General features: G+C 43.2%; 1 protein-coding gene across 1 annotated transcript in view; it reads left to right on the top strand.

Annotated features, from left to right (window-relative positions):
• The first annotated feature begins 6,106 nt into the window (after nucleotides 1-6,106).
• The window catches only part of Fam241a (family with sequence similarity 241 member A), a 30,624-nt gene continuing 24,465 nt past the window's right edge, over nucleotides 6,107-12,265 (top strand). The window contains exon 1 of the mRNA NM_001109651.1: nucleotides 6,107-6,358. Within this exon, the coding sequence (NP_001103121.1) occupies nucleotides 6,215-6,358 (144 nt within the window). The 5' untranslated portion in view covers nucleotides 6,107-6,214. The remainder of the gene's footprint in view (nucleotides 6,359-12,265) is intronic.

Below are 12,265 nucleotides of genomic sequence, written 5' to 3'. Positions count from 1 at the left end.
GAGGGCGTGAGGTAATAGTGGGTTCGCCATAGCAGGCCGCTGTCCTACCTTGCCATCTATTGCTGTGATAAGACACAGACCAAAACCAACATAGAGGAAGAAAGAGTTTATTTCGCCTTACAATTCCTAGATCACAACCCATCATGGAGGGAATTCAGGGCAGGAGTTTAAGGTAGGAACCTGGAGGCAGGAACCGAAGAAGAGTCCATGGAGGAACACCGCTTACTGTCTTGCTCTCTATGGCTTCCTCGACTGACTTTCTTATACAGATCAGGACCACCTGTCTCCCACAGTGGGCGTGGCCTGCCCACATCAATCCCTAAGTGAAAAAAAATGCCCCAGAAAAATGCACACAGATCAATGTGATGATGCCAGTTTTTCAAGTAAGGTTCCCTCTTCCCAGTCAATCTAGTTTATGTTAGGATGACAAAAAAAAAAAAAAAAAAAAAAATCTAACTAGCACAGAAGTCTTCAAGTAGAGTAAGGGTGACCACCTGTTAGGAGTGTCACAGAAGGACTCCAACATTGTGTGTGGAGATGTGTTCAAAGCTGCCTCTTAAATTCCTTTCCAGCTCTGATTCTAAATTATTGAGACTAGCATGAATAAAAGATCCAAGCCCACTCACGAACTAAATTATTCAACAAACGGCCATAGAGCTTTCAGCAGCGACGTTGAGTCTACTTGACTTTGGGTGACAGCAATTCTGCTTTACAAGGAAAGCAGATACGGATCTTTGACAACACTCAAATCAAAACATTAAAATTAATTTTATAAGAAAGCACCATCCATAGTCACATTCTCTGAGGGGGAAAAAAAAAAACACAGCACACTTTAAAATTCTGTTTGGAATTTGATCTATTTGTCCTCAGAATTTCATATCTGAAATTTTTAATACCTAAACTGAGCAGAGCTGAAAGTCCTTTACTACTGTTTTCTGCCTCGATCCTGGGGTGCAAGACACCAGAGTCGCTCTACTACTCTCAGTCCGAAGTGACTTCTCTTGTTCCTTTGCTTTAGATTCCCTTTGTTGGTTTTGAAAATGTTCTCAATATCTATGGTAGCCAAGACAGGCCTGAAACTCACTGTCTAGGCTCAGCTGGCCTTCAGCCCTCCATCTTCCTGCCTTATGTTATACTTTAAAATGTTCACCATAAAACTTCACCTTAGACTGAATGTAGTTCTACTTGGACATCTTTAAACAAACAACGTTTAAAATATTATCCAACTTTTATTTTTAACAAACAATACTTACATGCAACTCAAGAGGCAATGATATATCACAGATGTGGTAACATAGAATACTATGTCAAGTTAATCGACATATCCAGAGCCTCAATGGCTTACTGCTTTTTAGAACTAGAACATTTTCAATGTCTGCATTCAGCAACTTTGAAGTACATAATGGAGTGTTATTAACTATGGGACTATAGTGACCACAGGGCACAAGTGGAAAGTTTATTCTCCCTATCTAATGGCAACTTTGTTCCCTTTGAATAGCTTCCCCTTTGTCCAGGGCACACCCTTTTGAATTGGTTCCTATCCGGCCTTAGCGATACAGATACCTTTATAGCTGAGTGTGTACCGTCCTAAGAATGCTCTTAGTTTGCCAAGCTATCTCCCTAAAGCATTATCTATGTTTTAAGGACACAGACAGATGCTGAGTGGTAGTTTGTAATTGGTTCCTTTCCTTTTTCCTTTTCCTTCTCTCTTTTTTCTCTCTCTTCCTCCCCCTTTTCTCCCTCTCCCCCTGCCCCTTTCTCTTCCGTTCCCCCTCCCTCCTGCTCCCTTCATGAGTTTGATAGCTTTCTCATGCTTGCCCCTCCTCCACCCCCCCCCCATGACAACATTTCTACTTCGAGGAAACAAATCCACAGGCTGCTGAGCAAACACACCAGAGGAAAGAAAGAGAAGAGAGGGTGTGAATGAATTCCAAGAGCAGGACAAATTGTCTTCCGCAGTGGACTAACTGGGACGGTTAATCTGCACCGTGTACTGCTCTTCTGATTTGCTTGCTGTTGCTATGGTAGACAGTATGACTAAGGGCAACTTGTGGAGGAAAGGGTTTATTTGACATTCAGGTCACAGTAGACCTTTGAAGGAAATTGAGGCAGGAGTTCGAGGCAGGAACTGAAGCAGAGACCTGAGGATTGCCGCTTTCTGGTTTTCTTATACTGGCTTGCAGCCGTTTTCTTACACAGCCCAGACCCACCTGCCCAGAGATGACACCCACCACACACAGTGGACTGGATCCTCCATCAAGCAGAAATTGAGAAATGCCTCATAGAGTTGCCGCGCACACAGACCAATCTGATGCAAGAAATTCAATGGTAATTTTCTCTTCTCAAGATTGTGTAGGTTGTGTCAAGTTGACAACAGCTGGAAAGATGGGCGAATGAATCTGGTGGAGAAGCATTAAAAGAAAGGTATAAAGGGGTGACAGTGTGATATAAAGTCACTGTTAGAGCAACTGCACAGGCCATGCTGTGCTACCCAGGACACTCTGTAGACAAGTGCACTGTGCCACTTAATTCCTGGGGAACAGGCAAGTATACTAGAAAAAAAAATTGCAGTTTGACATGTTGTAGTTGCCTAGGTAATAACAATCTTAGATTTCCCACAGGCAAATGGCTGATAGCTTTCTTTAGATGTTACTCATATGGCTCAGAGAGTAAAAATAGCCCACTTTTCCCATAAAATGCACTTGAAAGTGTATGATCTTGGATTTAATCTGAATAATGTCTTTAATGTCTTGTGTAGATACTATTATTAGATTTGTAGCAATTCGACAAATTCTCTGGGTCTCTAAGAAAAACAATTTCTTGGGAACAAAAGCATATCGTTTGCAAAATAAAAAAAAAAAAAACCAAAAACAAAGTAAACAAGTGTGAACCATAGAAAAAGACTACTGACATAGAACTCTGACCAGGCCTTGGTAAAAGTTTTAATTTTATTTTACTTTGCCCAAGAGAAGGATGTGAGAATGTGGTATTAAAAGGCAAAGTTTCCTGAGAGTAGGGCTACCTGTCTTAGCTCAATATCTCCTAGGCTTCAGTAATGACCTACTGAAACACTAAATGACAACACTTCTCAAAGAATTAAGGAGCCTCTGTCAGCCTCCATAGCATATACAGGCTCAGGCCTCTAGAGGTAGATGCAGGAGAGACTTGAGTGCAGGCCAGCTGGTGTTTCTGAAGCAGGACCTTGCCTTGGAAAAGGAGGAGGAAGAGAAGCAATGACCATTAAGAGAAAACCAGACAGCAAGTTCTAAAGGACTCGGGCGCTGAACGGGCTAAGCTCTGGATGCCGTTTGAGCTCTCACAGATGCAAGCAGCTTCCCTTCATTCTGCCTAGTGGACCAATGAGTAGCTGTTGGACTCTCTGCACTAATGCAAGCATTCTAAGGAGGGACACAAATGTCTTAAGTTCAGAGAACTGGCAGAAAAGGCTAATGTTCCCTGCTCCTAGAGTTGGTTTTTCTTAAAGATCGTTTATAGGGAACGATAGTCAAAAGGAAATTTCAAAACTGAAATGAAATGTTGCCATTAGACAAAAAGAATGAGAATGTATATAATCAGAAGCCAACATCACCCTGTTTGGAAAGAAGAACGTGTCTAGTGAGAAAAGCTGGGAGAACAAGAGAGAGTACTTGCTCATATTCACACACACACACACACACACACACACACACACACACACACACATACACACAGACACACAGACACATACACATAGACACATACACACAGACACACACATACAAACATATACAGATACAAGCACACACACACACAGACACACACACACACACACACACACACACACACACACACCATTACTCTCTTGTCCTCTCAGCCTTTCCCACAGATGCTTTCCTCTTTCTGTTTATAAACATAGAACATGGAGCTGGAGAGATGGCTCAGTGGTTAAGAGCACTGACTGCTCTTCCAGAGTTCCTGAGTTCAATTCCCAGCAACCACATGGTGGCTCACAACCATCTGTAATGGGACCTGATGCCCTCTTCTGGTGTGTCTGAAGACAATGACAGTTTACAGTGTACTTATAAACATAGAACATTTATTACTGTCATCTAAGATTTTAAAGACAGACATTAAGCCAGATTCTTTTTTCTAATTTGTGATGTCCAAAAGCATATCTTTCTAGTCCCCGGGGAGAGCACATGTTTGGCAGAGACCATTAAAGAGGATTTGTGAGACGCCGGGTAAGATAGAAACTGGGTTACACCACAAACTGTAACAGTTAGACCGTGTGTAAGAAATGATGTTTGCATGTAGTACTGAGTACACAAGAGGGAGCGTGTGAGGTGTGAGCAAAGTATAGACAAGCTCCTGACGACCTCAAACAAAACCGCTGTTTAAAATAAGCCTGTGAATTCCTGCCAATTAAGTCTTTAGCTAGGCCTGAAGAAATTTTAGGTACCAGTCTTTTCTTTTTTTAAAAGGTTTATGTATTTATTTTACATAAATGAGTACTCTGATGTACACCTGCATAACCAGGAGAGGGCATCAGATGCCACCATCTGATTGTGAGTCACCATCTGATTACTGGGATTTGAACTCAGGACCTCTGGAAGAACAGACAATGCTCTTAACTGCTGGGCCATCTCTCCAGCCCCTGAAGATATTTTAGGAGAGGATTTCCCAAATGACATACTCGTCTCTGGATCTATATGTTAAATATGAAATAACTTCCATTCAGAGTCTGATATACTGCCTACACCATAATCTTTTTCTCAATGCACAGATAAAAGGAAAGCACGAAAATTTGGTATTTTACTTTATGCGCCTCGGTTTACTCTTATAGCAAGAAAAAGAAAAACTGGATTTGTCTTTGTTATCAGTCACTGAGAGTTTTTTTAAAACCATTTCTAGAAATATACACTATGGCAGATAGACCACTAAATGACCCCAGGGCTCCAACAAGCAAGACACACTAGAAAGGAGAGAGAAGTAGGCACAGTCACTCTGAGATGCTTAGGGAGAAGAGGTAAAAGGAGAGAAGCAAGTGACAGAGATCCTGCATTCCCAGCTCAGTACGAGCAGCCAACAACACAGCCAGGCACCGATGAGTGACTGCTGCAGCCTGCGTGGAGGTATACTGTGCGTTTCGGTTGTCTCTCACTCTCCTAAAACCTCACAGACGTGTTCACACCTTCACGTGCACAGCTCTCTCTCACATGGAGTTTCTCATTCTCAGTTGTCCTCTTTATACCGATAGCCTCACACAGACTTTCAGCACCTATGATCTCCCATACTACCCTGTCACAATAGACTCTGGGATACACAGTCTTCCACAATCTGTTGTGTCCAGTTGAGAGTCTCTCACAGGGCACACAATTAGACGCAGGCTTTTATACTAGTCTGTCAGACACAGTCTCATGCATCTAATAGTCTCCTTCACATAATCTCCTGCATGCACTTGGTTATAGTCTGTTGCAATGTTTCTCACACACACTTTCTCACAACACATACCTCTCTGTCTCTCTGTCTTCTGTCTGTCTGTCTCTCTCTCTCTCTCTCACGCACACGCGCGCACACACACACACCACAATATCTAAGTGTGTTGTGTACAGTTACAGACACACAATCACAAACAGGTTCTCACATACATAAATAACCTGTCAGATACAATCTCCCTCATGCACCTATGGTTGTTTTCATATATAATTTCCCTCAAGCAGTCTGTTACAATGTTCCTCACCTCTGACACACTCTCTTCTCTCTCTTTTACACACATACACACACACACACACACACACATCACAGGATACCTGTGTGTTGTGTACAGATAGTTACAGATACACAATTTCACAGAAGATGCCATATACTTTAAAAGCTGTCAGACACATACAACCTCCCTTAGGAACCTATGGCCTCATTCATAGTCTCGGGCACTCACTGCGATAAAGCTACACCTTCCATTGTTTCCACCCCTCCATGGCCCCGCCCCTCCCACCAGATCCCGCCTCCATTGGACCGCGGTCCGCCTGGCCCGGCCCTGACCCGCCCCTCCTCGTAGACCCCGCCCCGGGCCCGCCCCCGAGCTGGGGGTGGGGCGAGCGGCTGACAGGAGGGGCGGGCGGCTCCTGCACTTCTGGCGCCCAGGCCGGCGGGCGCACTTCTAGGGTTCCCGTCTGCGTCGGGAGTCCCGGTGTGGCCAGCGGCAGCCGTGCGGACGGCCAGAGTCGGCGGTGGGATGTGCTCGGCCAGGAAGCTGCTGCGGGGCGGCACCGGCGGCGGGGAGTGCGACGAGGACGGAGCGGCGCCGGCAGGGCGGGCTGAGGAGCGGGAGCCCGGGGCGAGCCCGCTGCGCGGGCGGCCGCAGGACGAGGGCGAGCAGGTGAGCACGGGCCACAGGGTGGCGGCTGGGCACGCGGCGAGCGGTTGACGGGCGGGGCCGGGCTCTGTGGAAATGCCCTCCGGAGCCTCACCTCAAAACACCCGGCAACTTGTGCTACGTGGGCCCTGCTCTCGGATTCTGAGCGCTGCACGCGCCCTGGACGGTGTGGGCTGCCGGCCGGCACTGAGTGTCGGGAAGCCTGGGTCGGTGTCTGGGTAACACCGGGACTCTCCCAGAGCAAGTTTCACAGCACCACTGAGCAGACCTGAACTTCATTTTAGAAGTGAAAAAAAAAAAAAAAAGAAAAAGAAAAAGAAAATTGCTTTCTGTGGGCACCAAAGCGAAGGAAACTTCAGTAACAGAAACTGGGTTTAAAGTTCTCTGAATTTAATATCATCGAGAATACTAAGGGAAAATTATAACATCAGATACCTGCAAGATTAGACTAGCAGTTGAATGTTAAAATTGAATTCTACGTGGGACGATTTTTTTTTTTTTACAGGCAGTAATTTAGCTACTCAAAAATCCCCCAGATAAGGAGACCTTTAGAAACCACATAAGGAAACCTAGACTTCTGGAATAATCAGTTAGTAATAATACCCGTAACTTGTTCTATAATATCACTAAGTACATTAATAAAACATCTCAACACATTACTTAAGAAACAAAAATAATGGTAATGTGGCCTTGGGGCTTGATCACCATGTGGACCGTAATTGTTCATCTGTGTGACAATATAGGAGCTAGTGACTGGAGCAAATAATTAGTAGCTAGGAGATCTTGCTAATTCCTTTCCGGGTGGAGTTCTTACTTAACTGTACCATGCATGACTCAATAGATAATGTCTTGATTTCCTCTTACTCTTTCTCAACTGGAAAACACAACCATCAACTAAAACTCCCTTTCCAAAAGTAAGTGTATAAGTGGTTGTAATGGCATATGTGAAATCCTTCCTCTAAGCATCTTTGGACCTTACCAACATACAATTGACAATGGACAAGCACCAGGAACTCTAGTCCTACTGACATTGTTAACAGAACTAAGAAAAGGGATGAAACAAAAATTAAATATACATTCTAGAGAGTAGATACCCTATCGCATACCTGCTTCCTCCACTGTACTATGAAATCTCATTTTCCTGTATTCCTTAGACACGTTGTTTGTGTCATCGTATTTTTGCTATATGATTTACCTGTATACTCTTAAGTTCTCACAATCCTGGAAAAAACACTACTGAGATCATATTCACGTGGGAACTTCTTATCAGGAACCTGTCAATGAAATTTAAAAATCCATGCAGTGCCACACAGATAGACCTGTTTCCATACATACAGTATCTGAAAGAGAATTAGAGTTAACTATGAAACATTCTATCTAAGCAGTCATTTTAATTTTTCATCACGGAGCTATTCTCTTGTTCATCGTTTTTGGGTTGGATTTAAGGATACCAGGAGTCCAAAATTAGAAACGCAACAATTCTGGAAAATTGCTTTCTAAGCTATTTAAAATGTATACAGAATTTCCCCATAAAAATCAATGATAGAAACCAGAATGGAAGCAAAACTAGTTAGGTTGATATGAGGCAGTGGCTTTCTGCTTAGTGTGTTGCTTAGTTGCTTTTCCAGAGCCTCAGCCTTCTAGACACTGGGAGGGAACTGAAGGCCACAGCCCTTTGAAATGCCTTCTTCTCTTGGGTGGGGCCAGTGTGGTATGTTCCAGTATCAGCTTTTTGTCAGTTCCTAATCTTACGTGTTCTATCCTGTTCTGTTTCTGTTTCCTTTTCTGATAAGAAGCAGACTGGGTTACATCCCAGCCTACACTCTCCTCATACATCTCTCCGCCACTGCCTTTCTTCTGTGTGGAAGGCCCATTCCCTCAACCTGGAAGACTTGTATAAGCATCTCTACAAAACTTCTCTTTGGCTTGTTGTTGCTAACACACCTGATCAGAACGCACCTTCGTTTTACTTCCTCCTTTGAAACACTGCTGTGGATACAGGTGGAGTATTAATAACTAATATATTTTCAGCACCATACTGTACAGTTTGTCCTTAGCTGAGACTCCAGTGGAGGAAAAGCTGTTAGCATTTCAGCCTGAATCTTTCTCCAGGCAGGAGGATTGACAAAAGCAGTCTTGTTAAAATCAAGAATCCTTAAAAAGGAAGCCTTGAGAAAAAGAAACTGTCCGATTAGAAGTACAAGGCGGGCCTCTACGAGAGCTGAGCAAGAGAGGGAGTAATGTGTGCTGCTGTCCAGGGAGCTGGGGAGTCTAGACGTAGGTATTGATAATTTTGTTCAGGAGAGATAGTCCAAGTACTTGGTTGACAGTGACTGCCTGGTGGTTTTATGGAAGATAATGCCCTGCTGGATAACTGGAAGGCTAAACCTCTGGGTTATTCCATGTCTGTAATGTCAGCGGCATTTGCTTATACAACCTAGATTACAATTCACGATAACATGAGATGTGTTTACAGAAAGCATGGGGCAATCCCATGACCCCCAAACTGACTTTAGAATTATTAATATTAATTTTAAGGTCTTTATGATTATATAAGTAGTATGTACTTCAGAAAATACAAGTGAAGAAAATGAATAGTTGTAAGGAATTATTCCTTGAACTCAGCACTTGGGTTTACTGTATCTCTGTTTTGGCTTCAGTATCCATGCATATATCATGGATACGCTTCAGCAGCGTTTTCTGTCCGATTTATCCTTGGGGGACATACTCTTTTTTAGAAGGGAAAGGAGGAGGAGTGGATCTGGGGAGCAGGGAGGAACTGGGAAGAGAGGAGGGAGAGGAAACTGCAGGATGTAATAGATGAGAGGAGAATAAATAAAAAAGAAAAAGGAAGTTAGCATTATTTCCCCATATTAGAAAAATCCCATGAAAGAATGACTTTCAGAGCTTCCTAATAATAGTCCATTCTCCTAGTAGTGCACACACTTCGGTGGCTTCAAGCTTTCTTTCATAAATAATACCATATAAAAATATGTGCAGTAATCATCACAGTTCTGTGTGAAATAGATTCCTAGAAGTGGGAAAAGTAGAGCCAAGCTCCTGGAAGTGACTTGAAGCATCTCAAAGGGTGCATTCAACAAGTGTCCCACTTTTTGTTGTTTTGCCTTTTCAGACAGTCTCACTGTGCAGCTCTGGCTGGCATGGAACTCAGTATGTGAAACAGGCTATCCTGGAATTCACAGAGATCCCCCTGCTCCCTTTAAAATAACGATGCTTCATTTCTGGTTTTCACCTGTAGCAATGCCTAGAATTTTACAAAGAATGATACTGGCTTAGAAATATAAGTAAAGAAGAAGATGGACTTCCTTGACAATGTGTAACAAAGCTTTTCAAAGGTGACTCAGAAAAAAAATGGGGTAACATATATGTCCTTTCTGAGCAATCATTAGAGATAGGATTTGTGCTGCCATGGGTTTATACTTATAACTGAAGCTTTAGGTGAGTTAATTAACCCTCCTCCATGGGCTTCAGTTTCTTCATTTGTATAATGAGAATGGTAATTATGTCAGCTTCATAGGATGGTGGGCCACACGAATTAATAATGTATGGAAAGTATTCTTAGAGAGGTCCCTAGTGCATTAGCTAGGGCTATGCAAGTGTTAACTGTGGGAGCCAACTGTCAAACCAGAACTGAAAAGAAATGTGACAAGTAGATTTTAAGATTATTTCATACCCACAGTTAAGAGAGACCAGGCGGAGGGCACCCTGTGGCAGCACTCTCAGCTAAGTAGAATCTTTTGCCAACAAAGATTTTGTTGCAAATTTTCAGTAAGAGTCTGACACTTGGCATCTCTTAACAGAACCTCAGGTGGTACAGTACCCCGACCACAGACCACAGTTTGGAAAGGAAGTCGAGGAAATATAAGCACCCTGACCCATAACACTCACTGTGATTGCCTTCGGGGTAGTAGCAGTAATAGATGTTTATAAGGAAGTCATTTCTCGGTTTTTTTCCCCTGGAGTGTATATTTGAATGCTTGGTAAGGAAGAGTTCAAAGGCAGCACAAGCAGACAAGGTAAGGAATACTAGAGCAGAGGAGAACCCAGGTATGTAAACTCTAAAGCCAGTCCTCTTATCTTACATACAGAGTCAGCATCTTGGCGACCAGTCTCTGATAGCTCTGCTGCTTTCCCTTAGATCAAGACTAGGTCTCTGTCTGTGCCCACCTTGCTTAACATCTTTTAAAAGCAGCTTGCAGACAAGGCTGTGTCAATGCTGAGGTTAGATGATCAGTAAGTCTTCTCAGCTGAAGACACTCGTGTTAGGATCTATGTGACACTGTGTTGACACTTTTGGTTGTTGATACATGGGGTAGTTGGCGCTCTCCCGTATCCAGTGCAAGTGTCCAGGACGACTGCTAAACAGTCTGTGATGTAGAACACAGTCCCCTTGGGATGCTTAGTTATGACTGGCAACAGTACTGGATTAAGAAAGAGAATAAACTAGGTTCTGTGCTGCACATTTGTCATGCTAGCCTGGGCTACACAGTGAGTTCAAGGTCAGTGTAGACTGTGCACTGGGTGAGACTGTTTACAGAAGAATGCCTAGAAGATTAGTAAAACCCACATCTGGGTAATCTGCAAGGTCACAAAAGGTTAGAGGTCAATCATAAAGCTCTCCCCTAGATGGATTCATACTGTGATAACATTGGGAGGTGAGGAAAACCCCTTCCTGGATGCCTCTTTTCCACCTCTGGCTGCCTGATGTAAACTGCTCTCTCCCCATGCCCTCTGCACCCCAAGACTGAATCAATGAGCCTAAATGAACCCTTCTCCTGTACGTCAAGGACTTCGGTCAGAGTGATAGAAAGGAACCCATACCACAGCAACGTATCATCTGCCTTAAAATGTCAGCCATGTCAAGATCTACCCAAAAATTCACAGGGAAGGAAGGAGTCAGTGCGGGGAGTAATTACCCTGCTAGTCTGTGTGCCCCACAAAAGAGGCAGAAATAGTTTGCTTCTTGTCTTGAAGAGTTTATTTCCATCAGATAATCCCAATTAAGCCCTTATCTCTGTGTCTCTTCCAGTGAGGCTAACTTACTTTTTTTGATCCTCCACATTCTTTTCTGCCTTTTTCCTACTGGGCTCATTCTTCCATGGCACTTCTCTTCCTTTCTGTTCACCTCTACTATACTCTTTTTTCCATGTTGTCTTTGTTGACATTATTAGGAAACAGCACAGGATTTCTAGTGTGATCATTCTAAGTTTGAAGCCTGGAGTTACTGCTTGATCATCCTGAACCTGATGACCGGTTTCCTCATTTGTAATAGATGTAGTGCTGTCCACCTCTTAAGTGAGACAAAATGTCCACTTCTTACTTTACACAAAATGCCTAGCACACAGTAGGCCTGCAGTACGTATCAGCTCCCTATTTCTACTTCATGCTTTCCCTCTGGCTCAATTTTACTCACCTCAATTAGTCACATTATAGAATTTCATTTTAGTAAATATTATTCTGCAAGATAAATTGTTTTGTAATTCTTCAATGAAATAAACCTTACCAACTTCAATTTGGTTTGTTGGTTTGTTGTTGTTCTTTGAGACAAGGTTTCTCTAAGGAACCTTGGCTGTCCTGGAACTCACTTTGTAGACCAGGCTGGCCTTGAACTCATATATCCACCTGCCTCTGCCTCCGGAGTGCTGAAACTAAAGGCCTTCACCACCACTGCCCAGCTTGTGGGTGTTTTGTTTTGCTTTCCTTTTTAATGAGGATCTTAAGTTGATTTTCCCCTCTTTGTGTGTCACTAATTTTTGACAGGAGCAAAAATAATCCCATATGACATTTTCTCAGTTTCCTACTTAGGAGAAATGATAAAGCAAGATTAAAGGACCGACTAAGACACCACGTCAGGCCGGCTCAGGAGCCTAAGTAGAAACTTTATCTTTG

Source organism: Rattus norvegicus, chromosome 2 (assembly GCF_036323735.1).
Source record: "Rattus norvegicus strain BN/NHsdMcwi chromosome 2, GRCr8, whole genome shotgun sequence".
In the NCBI taxonomy this organism is placed as follows: Eukaryota; Metazoa; Chordata; class Mammalia; order Rodentia; family Muridae; genus Rattus; species Rattus norvegicus.
This window is presented reverse-complemented; position numbering and strand designations above follow the sequence as displayed.